At 36.1% G+C, this 17271-nt stretch overlaps 1 protein-coding gene across 2 annotated transcripts in view; it reads right to left on the bottom strand.

Annotated features, from left to right (window-relative positions):
• The window catches only part of DPYSL3 (dihydropyrimidinase like 3), a 70057-nt gene that overhangs the window by 19639 nt on the left and 33147 nt on the right, over positions 1-17271 (bottom strand). Inside the window, exons 1-4 of one of the 2 annotated variants that reach the window (XM_026696396.2) lie at positions 16297-16619; positions 5628-5716; positions 2976-3160; positions 1000-1164 (exon numbers count right to left, since the gene is read on the bottom strand). In XM_026696396.2, the coding sequence (XP_026552181.1) occupies positions 1000-1164; positions 2976-3160; positions 5628-5716; positions 16297-16338 (481 nt within the window). In that variant the 5' untranslated portion in view covers positions 16339-16619. Of the gene's footprint in view, positions 1-999; positions 1165-2975; positions 3161-5627; positions 5717-16296; positions 16620-17271 lie in introns of those variants that run through there. The other variant, XM_087924499.1, reaches the window with a different exon arrangement.

Below are 17271 nucleotides of genomic sequence, written 5' to 3' on the forward strand. Positions count from 1 at the left end.
GATAGCTTCTGAAAAGATATCCACCATTGCATATTATGGTAAACTATGACTTATGTTTAAGCAAAGAATCTATCTGTTCCTTTGAGAAGTTCATAATGTTGGGAAAAGGGAAGAAAAGAGGAAAATCAGTGGTGATGGGTGTTTTATTGGTAAAGAACCGGATTGGTGAAAGAGCATTCTAGACAAGATTATTAAGAGTCTAGTCTGCCTTGATGACAATAATTTAGCTAATAGTTTGCTCAAGGATGCTTTCCAAATCACTGAGTCTATATGTCCTCAGTTCTGTTCTCCTCAGACAATTAGGGAGGAGGTAAAACAGACATCATAGTTTCTGGTGTAATAATTCCAGGTCAGCCAGGAATTGTAATTTAAAATAAACTTTAGAATTCATTGACAGCCAATCAGCTAATATAAAATAGCCAATGGTTCAGTTAGTCAGTAAATTATTTTTTCAATAACCTAAAAAAAAAAACACCTTGTGGTTACTATTTACAAAGCTGCAAATGAAAAGATATAGTGATTTAGAAGAAAGAATGTCAAAAGTGATGGAGGAATGCATTTGCAGTACTAAACAATTGATATTGCTCTTTGTAAATAATTTTTTGCACTTCATATATTATGAAGCTAACTTCACAATGAAAAATAGCTTTCATTTTTAAAATGAAAAAACTGCATTCGTGCAATTCAGATTTAACTACAACTAAATCTGAATTGCAAGGTTTCAGTCCCTAAGTGACCCATCCAGAACAGTATTTTAACTCTTGTTACAATGGACTGAAGATAAATGACAAATAAAGAGCTAAAAAAATTGTTGCGAAATTTATTTTGCATGCACACACGCATACTAATAAATAGCAATTAAGTTTCACTCAAAGAAAGCATTAAGAAAACTAGTTGGAACAGTGTGTTAGTTTAAGTTCATTGTTGTATACCCTATTACGCAAGCAGAATAGCAATTAGAATAAGAAAAACCAAGAAGAGATCTTGGAACTAACAGACCTTTCTCTTTGATGAGTGTCTGTACTTCCTGCTTGACGCTGTCATTCCAGTGGGTGATGTCCACATGCAAGGAGTAGTCACAGCAAGCCTTCCCATCACCCCATTCTCTCCATTTCTCATAAGCTTCTACCAGGCTTGATTCAGTTTCAGGTACAACATGGTCAACTGTGAAAAAGAGTAAGCTCTAGCAGAGAATCAAGAACATATGTCCTTTCCTACCGAGTTTGTCTGCTAAACTATGTCCTCAGTATCCCAAATCATATGTCCATTTATTGTGAAACATTGTTATTCACAATAATTAAAATACTCTTCCCGAGTAAAGGGTTAAAAAAAATCTAAATACTTCAGAGATCAGCAAATTACATGGTTATGGCTTTAGCGTCTTATTTAGAATATTGCTTTTGCTGTCTGAAGAACGGAAGAGGCATTATTTTAGTCCTCATTCTTGTATAAAAATAAGAAAATTGTTCAGGTCAATTCAGTGAAACTCATTAATTCACTATTCTAAGAGAGGGGAAAATATTTGAAGTTAGAAAGTTTACAGCTATGCAGGATAAACTTTGCATTTTTTATATTTATTAGCTTTTATGTAGCAAACAAAGCAAGGGTACATCTTATTCCTTGTTATTTCTCACATAAAATGAATTTGCTGGACAGGGATTAAAAAAAAAAGGCTTTGATTTAGTATTAGAAATATTCCAGATGCTTTTAGATTTTTGTTGAGATTCCAGCCTCTCTATCATCTACAAATATCTATTTTAAAAAGGATGTGTAGCTTCCTAAGATGCAATCTATAAACACTTATTGCTGTGATTGGTGTAATCTTCAGTTTTCATTTCAGACTTTTCATATGGCAAAAACCTTCAACAAGCATTAAAAATGGCAAACCAAGAACTATTGCATTAACTGGTTATAACTGAAATTTATCCTGATTTTTTTTTTTTAGTAAATCAAAAGGCTTGAGCAAAAAGGCTAAGCTGTGAACTAGACTTCGGTGGTGGTAAAATTACTTAAAGTGTGAGTCAAGAATTTCTCTTCCATTTTAGTTTGCTCCGTTTGTTCCAAGACATATTTGGCCAAGTGCCTATTTCTGTCTGCAGGCATTTACTATTTGTTAAGGACCATAGCAGCTGAAATGAAGACATGGGCAGAAACATTTATTAGCTATTCTGAACTATTTAAGGTTTTCCTTATAGATTTTAACCAAAATATGCAGATCTCTCACTTTTCAAGCACAAAATTCAAGTAATCCAAATCAGTGTTTCCAACCTGGAAATTCAGGTCATAAAATATATGGAGGACATGAAGACACCAAACTTCTCAGAAAGACTAAGCATTCTATATATAGCATTTGTAATATATATATTCCATTTCTTTCACTTCTCTGAATGAACTTGATATACTTTCAGATAAGCTAAAAATTTTAGGTATCAAAAACTGATTTTAGCTATTTACCAATAGGAATATCCTTGATATATAGTATACAATAATACTTTAAAAAAGTATTTAAACAAAATAGCATGAAAACTGCAGCGTGTGCAAGTAAACCAATTGTAAAACGGCATATGAAAATTTTGAGAGCTTATACCCAGATGGTGCATTTTGGTGAAAAAATTTGAGGTTCCCTATATAAATGGTACTAACGCTAGTCATTGCGTAATGTGTGTGCATATATACATTATATATATAAAGTATATATTACAATGTATTATGCAAAATATATGGAGGGAAACTGCAGTTTGTTGTAAAGGATGGCCACATACATGACTAAATACTGTATCAACTGAAGACAATGGCCAATTTCTAGACTTCTGAAGTAGCTTTCAGAAATTCTTTCCCATGGAGAAAGTGTATCAGATACTAAAAAGAGTTAGAGGTCCATATCACATACCAAAAATTTAACTTGCATAATAATAAAAATGGGACTACTATTTAACAACATTGAAAATGGATAGAAAAATCCTCCTTGCACTTACTGATCATGGTAGTCCCACCCGCCAGGGCTGCTTTTGTCCCCTGGAAGAAGTCATCCACAGCTGTCATTCCTTTGTATGGCATCTGCAAGTGAGTGTGGACATCAATTCCACCAGGGATAACCATCCTCCCATTGGCTTCTATGGTCTTCACTCCTCCAGGAACTATTAAGTTGTCACCAATTTGCCTGATTGGGGAAAAAAATTAAAATAGGCACATCCATTTATAATGAAAAATGAAAACCCTCCATAGGATTTAAGCTTCACTTTCTCATGTATTTGTTATTTGCCTCAGTTTGTTTCATTCAAATATTTATTTTTAATTTATTATTAAATGCACACCTTTGTGTAAACTCACAAGGCAGCTTACAAAAACATAAAACAATCAAAATATAAAATATATCCCTTACCCTTAAATTAACAGAAATAAAAATGTAACACTGATATCATTAAAACAATGAACTTTTGAAAGTTTCTTGATAGAGAGTCAGTTTTGACAACAGGTTATCTGAGGCCCACCTCTCCTTAATTATATCAGCCCACCTCATTAGGGGTCCTTGGTGCTCTCTTCAACTCTGAGCCACAAATATTTTCCTTTACTGGCACCCTATTAGTTCCAGCAGAGAAGGCATGCTGTGGATACTATGTGCCAGGGACCTACATTTGGAGGGTCCCAGAGGGCGGGCCTTCTCTATCCTGTGCTCATCCTATTGAACAATCTCTCCACCTTCAAAATTAAATTAGCCTCATCCCTTTTAAATGGTCTTGGAAGTCCCTCAATATTTGGTTATATCATCAGGCCTGGGAGCCCCAAAGACTTATTTAGATGGCTCCATAATTGAGGAAATATATTTTCTCCCTGCCAGGGGGTTGTGTATATATCACTTTTATTTAGCTTTAAAATTTTTAATGTTAACTTTTTGTTTTTTTAAATGCCGGTCTGTATGTTATGATTTTATTTAATTATTGTACAATTGCCCAAAATCCCTTCTTGTGAGACAGACAGTTTCATACATTTGTTTGATAAATCAATGAATAAATAAATACATAAAATTATTACTTTGCAGAAGCTCAAAGGTATTTCATTCATGCTCTATTCTACAAACAATGAGTCTCTTCAAGAAAAAGAATGTACTTTATTAAATAAAAATATAAACTTTTTTTAACCAGAGGCATTCTGTATATTGCAACAATAACGTTATACATTAGGCTGAGATCCAACAAAATCAGCAGATAAAAAGCAACAAGATGAAAGTTACTATATAAACTAAAAGAAACTATATGAAAGTTACTGGCCAATAAGTGTTTCTTCTGCTTCTCATATATCAAAGAAAAGCAACAGGGAAAAATGTTATGAAATGGTTTGCTTCGGATTTCCCTAAATTGCAAAGTTGTGGGAGCAGGTAAAAGTTCAAGTAAGAAGGCTAGAAGGACCATGTCAGATTGATGTCAGGAGTCTTGAAATGTATTATAAAAGCAGTGCAAATGTCAACTGCTCCTCCCTTGGAGAAGCAACTGGTTGTCAGTCTGTTTCAGCACACAGGTGGGAAAAAGATTTGAACTATGGAATTGATATGAATTCAAGCCTGTTGGCAGTTGCCGTTTTTCTGATATAACTTCAATTTTTCTAGTATCTGCAATACAATTAGCTTTTGAAAAATAATGTTTCTGAATCTGTGCTTGCTGTCTTCAAGCTCATGTAACTGTGGATAAAACAATAAGTAATTTTTAATACTGCAACTGCCATTTATTTACCTCTTAATGCACCTTTTGTTGCTACATTGTCTTCCCTTATTTTACTTTATTTGCTTGTATCCTGCCTTTATAATTACAAATAACTCAAGGCAGCCAATATACCCAACACAGCTTAGTTCTCCTATTTTTCCCACAGTAACAAAAGTGAGGTGGTTTGGGCTGAGAGAAAGTGACTGGCCCAAGACCACCCAGCCAGCTTTCATGGCTAAGGTGGGACTTGAACTCACTGACTCCTGTACTCTAGCCCGGTGCCTTAACCACTAGTCCAAATGTGGCTCCCCCATCCTATTGATGTGGGAAGAAATAGCAACAACCCCCAAGTATACTTAGCAAAACAGGCTATGCCTAAGGCCACTGCGAGCTTCAAATAAAAATTATTTGTAAATTACAAAGTATATTGCTGATGGCACAACAATGCACTTTTTTTTGATAAACCAGCAGTTAAAATAAGTTACACTGGACAAACCAGCAGGTAATAAATTACGTAAGAAAGAAATGACAGACCTTAGATGTAAAACATTCATAATGATATTGGGCTTTAATCCCAAGCAGATATATTTATAGATCAGAAAAAAAGCACAGCTTTTAATCAGTATAAGTGATTATTATGACTTGGCAAACACAGACAGCAGTCAGATAAAAAACATCAGATAGTATAGCCTTACTTAAAAATTTCCCTACAATTTATAATGAAATGACAAGTCATAATCCTGACATAAATTAATCTTTTCCCCTGTTCTGTTCACCAAAGAATACTTCAACAGGATGAGAATTTAAAGCCAGTAAGTATGAAATAACAGTACATGAACTAGGATGTTCAGTCAAAACCCAAACAGAAACTGGTAACAAAGAATTCTCTCTTCAATTTTTTTTAACAAACTTTGGAAACTGTATACTTACTTTATAAGACCATCCTCCATGTAAATGTCAGCATGGAATGACTGGTCATCATTGACTATTCTTCCTCCTTTAATAAGAAGACGGTCACTCTGTGTGAAAGAAAAATGAAGAATATCCGTGTAGTAATTATACAATTAAAGTGCATGTCATTTTCTATCAATCTATCCCACTCCAGAAGGAATAGAGGGAGAAATACAAAATTCAAATATTGAGCTGAATTAAACCATGCCAAACTTGATTTTCTACGTTTTTAGAAAGGATAATTTAAAAAAGACAGGAATTTCAGCTCATCCAATGGTGGATTTGGGATGACCAATGGAGGAAAATGTAGCAAAAGTCAATCATACTTCCCTTAGAAATTCCAGCCATTAGAACTATTTCCTATCATTTTGCATTGCTTACAGTCAAACAAAACTTTTGAGGCATTTAAATTAACTTCATTTATAGTTTACACGTGCCATTTAGAGGTTGGAACTCTAAGAAAAAAGATTAACAATAGAACAATTTGTAGAAAAGAAAAATGACTTATTTTATGGACAGAAGACTTCCATCAACACAGCATAAATATTCCCTGAAAAATATGCATGAAGGATGCTCACACATGGTTTTGAGCACTGTAATTTCCTTTCTTGTCTAAACCAGAGATGTCATAATATGTGTTGCTTCTGATACATTATGCATTTTGGTATGCATATTTTAATACATTATTTTAATTAAGAAATTAATAATAAATCCACTTTGAAAAATTCTCCCATATTCCTTCTATACTCTGTATGGGACATTGGGTTACAAACTGCCCTTCCACTTTCTTTGTCTGTCTGAAGTATTCTCATTGCTGCTTATGAACAATGTGTCTCATTGTGTTCCGACTGAAAATTCCTGTTAATTATTTTCTAACAACATTCTTTTTGAATGATGTGTCATCATTAGATTAGTACCACACTTTAAAAGTTAATCAGCTTCAGAGAATGTGTTACAGAAGCAAAAATCTGAACAACTGAGACATTAAATCCTCTGCAGCAGTTATTGGTATTCGTTTGGCAATAATCTCCCCACTGAGTCAGAATCTTATCTAATGCCACAACAGCAGCACTATATATAGAAAAGAATATAATGTACGGTTCCTAAATGCATACTTGGACTGAAGGAGGAGCTCAGATTTGAGAAGTTAAAAAGATGACTACCTCAGAACAATCAGGATAAGCCTCTGCATCTCAAACTACTGGTAGGCTTATGGCAGAGCAATGCCAAAGTAGTGATCTGTTTATTCAGAAAAGTTTTGATTTGTCTTTAGTTGACAAAATGATGGAAGGATGTTCTATCTTTACCAAATATGCATTTTATATTAAAGCATGGACATTTTGAAGGTTCAGATACTCAGTTTAACACCAGAAACATATCCCAACTACTCTATTCAGCCTGGCTCAAGTATTTTTATAGTATATTTTCTGAAATGCTTGACTTTCTAATCAGTTTGCTGATGGGTATTTCTGAACAAACATGTATGATTAAATTATAAGGCCCCCATGTATGTGAAATAGTATATTTGAATGAAATTCTCCTCAGAAAAATATGCTATAAGACAGGGGCACTCGGCCTTTTAGGCACCAGGGACAAGCTCTATGGAGGGTGTATTTTCCGCAGATCGGGAGAACATGGTTTTGAACACTGGATCTTGCACATGCACGGATGGGGTTTGCTTGCTTACATGGCCCGGTTACTGGAAGTACAGAGTTCAGTATTAGTCCGTGGCCCAGAGGTTGGGTGCCCCTGCTATAAGACATTACTTTGTATGTATAAAAGTAGTACAGGATCTGACTAATCTGACTAGTGCCTATAAATCGTTCAATCACTTGAAAATATTTCATGAATATTTTGAAAAGATACACATTATTTTTAATTAATAATAGTAAATGATGACCAAGCACCATTTCTCTGAAATGTACCTAATTGCAAGAATCAGTTCAACTGTCCCTTATTTTTTTTTTAGGACAGCATTCAAGGAATGCTGTGTGCACTGCAGAACTCCAGCGTTTCCACTGAAAAGCCAAAATGACTATCTGGTAGAAAAGCCAATTCATTTTAGTGTGAAAATAACCAACCTGAATTTGTTTAGGAAAGTTAAATGATTGTGGTTTTTCTTTGCAATATCACAAGCATTCAGAATTCATAGTTAGAAAGCAATTAAGGTTGTTACCTGTAATTTGCAAGTAATTTAAGATGTAAAGCCTTCTACTAATCTATTATTTATATACTATTGTGAACTCAGGGCTGAATTATTGGGTAATAAATCAGAGGTCTGTCATGCTTTGGTTTGTACAAAGAAGAGAAAAAATTTCGAGAGGAAAATGCTCTGTCACCCATCCAAAAAGAGTTTGAACAAACTTGTTGACTACCAAATATTAACTCTCCAGAGAAGTTGGAGTTGGGGAAACCTCACTAGGTGATAATGAAATGTTATATCCTAAAGAGCCTAGCTAAAACAAGAGTACTTCACATATAGCAATTCCTTTGGTGTGTCCCACATCCTGTCATTCTTAAAAGCCACATATCATTAGGCTATAGCCTGGTTTGTTTGTTTTTAATTCATGGAAATTGCACTCAAGAAAATTGTGAAAATGTTTTGAAGTTTGGATTTGGAGGAGTGTGGATAGGCAAGAACAGGCTAATCCCTAGGAAGATTCAGTGGTGATACACCTGTTCCAAGAGATCTCCCAATAAATTTTCAGTGGGACTGCACTATCCCAGGTGGAACTTGTGTGCATTTGAGGGGAGGGGGGCTCCTGGATTTCTTGTTTTTGATCAACCAGCAAATAGCAGCTGCAGATACAACTTATGTGCCAAATATATCCATTATGGCCATTTACACAGTCAACTCGAGCCTTAATCACTTCTTGTATGTGTTCTACATGGGATTATAATGCAGTTGTGCAAAAAGTTTCATGTAGATCTTGTTTTGTCCATGTGACATTTGTGCTTCACAAGTGATGTTGGTTACCAATGCAGTTCAATGTGATGGTTCTCATCTATATTCAAGGTCTTTTTAGAACCTGGAGACATATACAACTTTCATTCTTGGATGTTTCTGCACATCTAGTGAGATTTGGAAAGTATGCTCTGGATCGCATCAGTGAAATAATCTTGAAGGACCCAGAGAGGTCCCTTTTCTGTAGCTGTACCAGCCTTTGGAATACTGAAGCCTGCATAGCCCTGGCACTATTGTCTTTTAGGAGAGCCTTGAAGACATTGATTGACATATGGCATAGAGACTTGTGATCTGACTTAGTCCCTGCTGTTTTGTACTATTGTTTCCTTGATATCAATGTATTAAAAGTTTTATTTTTGATGGCTATCTTTATGCTCTTTTTTTTAAAACTGCGGATTACATTATTTCAAAGGCTCAGCTACAGAGGACCTCTCTGGGCTCCTTCAAGGTGGCATTATTTTACTGGTGGGATTTCAGAACACAACAAACTTGCCAAATTTTACTAGATGTGCAGAAAATCTCCAGTAAAGGTATCCAGTTATAAAGGGGAGGAAAGCAGGCTAAGCCAACGAAAGATGCAATACAATATTATTAGGGACAGCTATGGGGAGGCAACGAAAGGAAGGCACTAATAAAATCAGATGTTAGATTATCCAGTGGGATATGCCATGAATGAAAAATCAAGAACAGCTAAGGGGAGGCAAGAAAGGGATGGATGGAAAGGCATTAATATACTGTATATTTGCACATCAACTATTGTAGCGATGGCTGACAGGAGAACGAAGGGTAAGTATTGGGAAGATTAGGGCTGGATAGACTGATGAGATATGCCATGCTGGGAGCTACTGAGGATATGCACCAGCTTTTCCCTATTCTTCCTCTAAAATCATTCCAATACAGGCCTTGACTTATAACTGTTCATTCAGTGACCATTTGAAATTACAATGGCATTGAACAAAGGGACTTACAATCCTTGCCTGAAGTGCCAACTTCCCAAAGTTGTAGAACCCAAGTGAACAAAATTTGGTGCTTGACAGTGAACTCACTCTTATATCATAGGAGCATTGCAACTTCCCCTCCACCACTGTGGGCCAGGAGACCTTGGCCAGCTAGGTGCACTGGTGTGTGGAAACTTGCAGGGGACTGAAACTTGCATGTGGGCCTCCTTTCTTTCCTCCATCATGGCTTTTTCTTTACTTTGACATGACAGGAAGTTTCAGCAGACCTCTCAGGAGGGGGTGGTGAGGTAGGGAGAAGGCCAGGCGTCTCAGAATTTGTGGGGGAGTGGTAAGGGAGGCAAGATACATTAAATGTGGACATGAAAAATGCCCATTTGAACCCGGATGCTGTATTTGATCATGCAAGATGGCACTTGTTGACCTGAAAAGCGGACCCCACACCCGAAATGCTAGGATGATCATGCTGATGACTGACAGCCCAAAATCATGGATGAACCCAGCAGCCAGGATTGTTTCCTATTCTGCTTGTAACAAAACAAAGAAGGTCTATTTTCCTCTTTTGTACCATAAGCTTATCTTTTTGCTTGAGGAAAGTTATCTGAACCCTTTTGCCCTCTCAAGAAAGGAGTAAATGATAATAATATGAAGCAGCAATAAAAGCTATGGAGAACATTTCCTTCTGTATTAAAATATGTAGTAATTTTTCAGGTTTCTTTTTCTAAAAAGTGAATAGGAGTTTATCACCGTTAATAATTTTGAAAGCATAGTATGTACCAGATCAGGAATAAAGCATTCCCATTTTAGAAATATTGCAATTATAACCATAAAGAACTTGATTGTGAAATCAGACATATTTATCAGTTGAATAAAGAAAAAAAAATAAGCCTCAAACTCATCCCAAACATTAGCTGTGAAGCAGAAAGAGAGGATATGTACAATGACACCATGTCTATTTTAAAATGGAATATTCATATATAGGAGGAACTGAAGAGGAAACCATGTCACTTAGTGGAAAACGATTAACTAAAGCGAGGACTTCAGCTTGTTAATTGAGAAGCTCTGGACTATCACAATAAACACACTGTTCTTTCTGCCAAAACTCATTTAAGCTTTCCCACACCCAACCATGTTTCCCTGCCAACCCTATGTCAGCTTGGATCATTAGCCATTATTAGCCTGAGGCACTATCTACAGAATACAGATGATAATAATCTCATTCATGAAGTCTACATAACTAAAGCACAGCCTCCCCCAAGTCTTCATGCATTTTCCACTGACTTAAATAGGACTTAAACCTTCTAAATCCCCAGTATAAAATGGGATATTCTCTATTGTTACACAAAACTTTATTGCTTGTGAATTCCCACATAGAAGTAACAATATACTACTATAACTCAAGGTTTTTTCCTAGAGAGAGGGAGATAACTACCTTCAATGCCAACAGGTTGTGAGATAATGTTTATGATTTAGCATTGTAAAAAATTCTACAGTATGACTAGTGTTACTGTACTGTTTTTAAATACCTTGATTCTAAAACCATATAGGCCAACCAACAACAGTTCAATGCGATCACTTCTAAATCTTTACAAACAGGACTGTCTCTGTGAGAAATAAAGCATCCTAATATGAAGGTTTCTTATTTATTTATTTTAATCAAATTATATGGCTGCCCATCTCATATGCAAACCTGAGTGGCTAAGAATTAAAACACCAATATAAAATAATAATTTAATAACACCTTAAAAATTGACCTAGACAGTACAAGTAAGGTTGCAACAAATTAAGGCATTTGGATTTATTGTTTTGCTGAGGCAAATTAACAGAAATCACAAAGAAAAGATTCAGTCCAGAGATAAACAAAACACAGACTTGCAAAAAAAAAAAAAATCCTATCTGACAATTGATGCCAAAAGAGAGACTCCTTGCACACTGTCACTTCTCCATAATTATTTTTCTTCTTATTTGAATTAAAAAAGGGAAGTCCTGATGCACACCATATTTGAGCTCTTATAATTCTAATAAGTAAATAAACCAATAAATAAAGTTGAACATACCCTCCTATCCATATTCAATCCCTATGTCTACAATATTTAGTGTGTCATAAGACTGACACTCAAAAATAACTAGACACTATATTAAGGTTGAAAAAAGAGCTGATTTACCCTTGTCAAAAAAAAACCCAGTGCTTTCCACGTTTATGATACTCAATGTACATTTGTTGGAAAAAAGTCAACATTTTAAAAGTCATTCCTCTCACTGAAAAGAAACATCAGAAAGATAACACAATGACAGTATTTCGCTCTTTCGAGTTGTTGCATTTCCTCTACTCAATAAGAATCACTGCAGCTGACATCTAAGGGGCAAAGAACTGCTGTTGTACACAGTACACAAGGTGGTTTAGTCCCATGCTCTGTAGTCTGGCAGGTGTATACACTGCCAGAATGCTCCCCATAGTCTGAACTAAGGAGTGTTTTTCCAATGTGTTCATATCTACTATAGTTTCCTTAAAACTGGATTAGACAATTAATACTCTTTTGCCTATCCCACAATATGTGTCTCTAGCCATTTTGACTTGGGGTGGGGGAGGCAGTTAGTGCCAGACTTGCCTCATAGTAATTACATGGACAAGTACATGCAGTTTTCTAGGCAACATTTCCAGAAGTTTGCCATTCTCTTCTTCCTTGGGTTGACTGGATCCAAGTTCTTCACCCAACTTCCATACCTAAGGCAGGACTATAACACAGGTTCCCTGATTCTTTGTCCAGAATCTTAACCACTAGAGTTAATGAGACTTTAAAAACAATTAAAGGTCATTGGGCTGCCTCTTCTGGTCTAAAGCGCCAGTAAGATGATGCGTCTGATGGCCTCTCCTAGCAAGATCTTTTCATTTTCCCTTCCTGTTCACCCCTGAAAATGAAGTAATTTCAGCCTTGAAATATAGGTAAAGATGAGATGAAAAGAAGAGATGAGGTAACTGTCACTATCAGGTGCAATAAAACAGGAACCAGGATTGTTCAAATGAGTACAAGTTTATTCCATGCTGCCTCTAAAAAAAAAAATCTGAGCTAACGGTCAAGGTAAATTGGTGGTAGATAAGAATCTAAACAGAATTCAAGAAAGGTTGGGATTAGATATCTTGTGGGCACTAAGAGACTCCAAACTGATGATGCATCTTATCCCCTCCTTCAGCCTTAGCCTGGTCATCTCCTACATCCACCCTATTTTTCCAGCTAGGGATGACCCTCAAAAGTAGATAAGTAGTAAACAATTGTCAGAGACCAAAAACATCCTCCAAAACTTTTTGACAATTAGATAATTCAAAAAGATAAAGCAAGTGTGATAAAGATAAAGCAACTAAGGAGACAAAGCAGTGTAATAGAAAACAGAAAACAAACAGTAGGGTATGCCTGTATTTTTTATCTCTAAGTCTAGATGAGTTCTTCTTTCTCTGGATTTGTTCTTTTATTTAGACTATATTTAGATTTCATCTCTCACATTCTAGATCTGGACCGAAGGATAATGTGGGGGAGGAGGATATTAATCCCTCCAAAAAAGGCAAATCTTTTTGCCTTCTGTGAACTAGCACTCTGCTGGGTTTAAAGTAGAGGTCTGTGGTTCAAACCATGATTGCAACATGTCTTTAGGTTTCCATAATTCAGTTTCACCAATTTCTGAAATGGCTATTTTGTGAATTATCATGTCAAAGGCAGCCATTTTGAGACAACACCCATAACAGTTTCAAAAATTCAAATATAAACTATGTTATAAAAGGAATAAAAAATGAACAATAAAGTTACATTAGAAAGATTAATCTATGCTACATATTTTTCCAATTTCCTGAAAACAATTAAGCCAAGAGGACTAAGTAAGTGAGCCAACTGCCACAGAGATGCACTATAGTACTAATTTGATTAACACTCCCAAACACCATTTGGAAAAAATATATACTTCTTAATAATCTTATATAACCTTAAAGAGTACACAATGAGTTCCAAGATAATGTGTTGAATTAAAATCCCAAGTTTCTTTCTCATACTTTTTAGAGACTTTCAACAGAATCTACTGTTTTTAACATCTCTTCTTTTGAGAAGTTCTCTTGATTTTAATCCTGTAACATTCAAATAATTTCCACCACAATTTTGATTATGTTCTAGACTGTTAAGAATTCATTATCTTAAGAATAAATTGTTACATTTATCTGATCGGAAATCAAGCTGGAACTTGACATGGTTTTATACAATATATCCTTGATGGCCAGCCTAGTAAATAATGATATTATGAATTGCTTTAAACCTGCATCATCTATGCAGCAATCTGTATGTAGTTATATATATTCTTGATCCACAGCACTTCTTTCTTCTTGTAAAATATGTTCCTTTAGGGCAATAGATGCAGAGGGATTTGAGAACTTTACTCAGAAGACACACCATTGCGTCTGCAGGGAATACACTTCTTTAAGGTGGTCCCAGTATTCCTAAATAAGCGACTTCTGAGCACTTCCCAGTAGAATTATAGATCCTTGTATTTTTGAGTAAGGAATATTTGCACAATAGTGTTGTAACCTTTGTACATGTCTATCACCAATCATGTATAAATGAAAAAATATATCTGATCTAGAAAATTAGTTTCTTTCTTCATTTGCCACCTCAAAATCTTTTTTCAAATGACCTAATTTAACCCATCCCATCCTCAAAATCACTTTCTCAGCAAGAATTATTTCTCTTCAATTCTTCTAGAGAGATAGGCAAGCATTAAAAATTACACAAAGCTATATACCCATAACTGCAAGGCAGAGTACAAATCCTAAGGCCAAATTCACAAGAGTTTTCTTGTTTTGAAGCAAAGGACACATCCTTGGCAATATGGACCCTGACAGAGGGGTTCTAGAATATGAATTCTAGATACTAGATGGGTGACCAAATCCTGGTGAAAATGGATTTCCCAGCATTTCAAAGAAAGCGTTGGCTATGTTGAATACCAAAGTAGGTGTGGCAACTGCACAGATTATCAAAGAAGCAGAAGTACTGCAGTCAGGTGCAGCAGCACAAAAGAAAATAACATCATAGAATTTAGCTAATGGATGTGGATCACACCTTGAAGACCTAAGGGGAAAGAAAATGCATCAGTTTCCCAGGCTGGTCCTTTGTATTACACTCAGCACATTTGTATCTTGTTTCTGGATTGCTCAAACTGAAAAACAGCAGATGAGACTGATTTAAATAGCAAAAAGATTGATCCATAGTGTAATAAATCAATTATGTTTAAAACATAATCGAAGAACTATGAGTGAAGATGTTATGCTTTCTTGAAATAACTAGGGACTGGAATCCTCGATATGATTGCATGTTAAAATAAACAAACAAATCCACCCCAACCCCAACGCAATAGATTCTAGGAGAATCCTATTTTATGGGACAAACAAGCTAAAATGTCATATTTTATTAAGTAATTCAGTTATTTAAGATCTCAGGGAAAAAACATGCTTCACTCACTACAAAATAAATATGTAACTTGTGTAACGATGCTTTTAAACTAAAAAAAACAAGGCACTCGGATTAACAGAAAATTGGTGACTTTTAACCAAAAATATTTTTTCCAGGAAAATTATATGTAATGTTAAGCTTTCAGTCAAGTGTATGTTGTGTGTGTGTGTGTTTCATTGTGCTTCCTTTGTTTGCTACAAAGATGGAGTAGCCATCTATTCCCCCAATGCATATCCCATCCCACAAAAGATTTCATTAAGATGCATTAGAGACAAAGTACAGCTGCACTCCTTGTATCAGAAGCCAGTAACAAAAAAGCCCAGGCCTATTAAAAACCAAGAGGGTACCCCCAGTGCAAGGCGTTTCATTGCATCAACAATAAGTCAGGGTGGAGTATGAATCTACTGGAAAGGCATCTGCAGAGCACACGCCAAGAAAGATGCAAAATGCTGCAATATTTCACAGTCTCTCTCTCTCTCTTCCTTGCTTTACAGCGAATATATTTTTCTTTAGATTAGCAAACATTATATTATAAATGAACATTCCTTATATTAGTTCATAAATCTGACTCTCTTTTTATAAAAGAACCAATTCCTTTTTTCCCTCTTTGGTAGTCAAAGCACATGACGCACCCAAATTTGCAAGAAATAAAAACATGCCGCAGACAGCTTGCAGATAACAGCATCTTCTTTAAAAAATGAAAACAAAACAAAAAATAAATAAAATGACATAAAGTGAGGAAGGATCAAATGTTTGGCTTAACCTTCAGCTCGACTCCTCCCCAAAAAATAGGATCTCAAACTGAATATCTACTTCCCCTATGTAAGTTTGTAAATAGAACGTTTTCACTATGCTTGTAGACACTTTGGACAACAGGAAGTGTGTGTGGGGGGGGTTAGCTGATCAGAACAGTTTAAGTCTGTATTGCAAATAAACAACAGTGCCTTTCATAAGCACCCTACATTTTAATAAACATGTCAGAACTCAAAATGAAATCCTTACAATCATCTCACTTGCGCAGATTAACAGAAACCCCCCATTTGTTTACTTGGGGGCCATTCCTGCAAACACTCCCTTCCTTTTCTGTATGCTAACCGGCTACCTCCTTATTCGTACTAAAACACATCCTAGCACCTCTGAAGCAACGCGGCTGGCCATATTGCTGACACGAAGGGTAGCAAATACAAAAAGAATGCACAACGAAAGCAAGAAGAGAGGACAGGAGAGGTTAAGTCACTTACAGTTATCCTGGGGATATTCTTCTTGCCCTGGTAACCAGACATGATGTGTGGCTGTTGTTGTAGCAGCAGCAGTGCCGGCTCCTACTTTCCAATTCAGAAGCAGCACTAGCTTGCAAAAAAGCTCGAGCTCAGGTAGAACAAATGCTGTTCCTCACTTTTCTCTTTTTCCTCCCTGTTCCGCCCCCTCCCTCTTGATTCACACAATAGTAAAATTCTCTTTCTCTCTCCCTCCCTCCTCCTTTCCCAGTGACAGCTGGGTCCCTGTAAGACAAGAATGGCTGATGAAGCGACTCCTCCCTTCTTCTTTCCAGTCTCGATTTCTCTGTGCATTGATTTCTCTCTGCTTCCCTCTTTTGCCTCACCCACTCTTTTATTGCTGTCCCTGCAATAAGGCGTGACGGCCACTAGAGGGTAGCAACGCAAAGACTCCAAACATCCTATTCGAAAGGGAATGTAGCACAAGGATCTGTAAACCCTTTTGCAGGACTAAATGTCTATAGAGATTCTCAGTCATTCAGGTCATGGTTCTTCCAAAGGTGCTTTTTCAAGAGGGAACTGGACTTTCTGGTTTTTCTTTGAAGATGTTTCCCTTCTCATCCAAGAAGCTTCTTCAGCTTTTGCAGGACGTTGCTGGTTTCCAGGACAAACGCAAAGAACAGCTAGGTACACACATCCAACAATATATGCAACTAGAAAATGGACCCAGGATTAGGGATTACTCATCATAATCTCACAGTGGGAAGTCATTCAGTAAATCCCAACTCTATGTAACTGAATTCTAAAGCAGAATGAGTTCTGCTGGATCAGCCCATAAGCCTATCTCGTTTGTCTTTGGTATAAAAACTCATTATTTAAAAGAAATGCATATAATTTGAAGAAAACTACTGAGCTAGCACTTAAAAGGCTAAAGTGAGAACTCTGTAAATATGTTTAGCCAATTCTGAAATATATCAATCATATATTATCATTTTTTCT

This window comes from Pseudonaja textilis, chromosome 2 (genome assembly GCF_049901715.1).
Source record: "Pseudonaja textilis isolate UNSWEBS1 chromosome 2, rPseTex1.2, whole genome shotgun sequence".
In the NCBI taxonomy this organism is placed as follows: domain Eukaryota; kingdom Metazoa; phylum Chordata; class Lepidosauria; order Squamata; family Elapidae; genus Pseudonaja; species Pseudonaja textilis.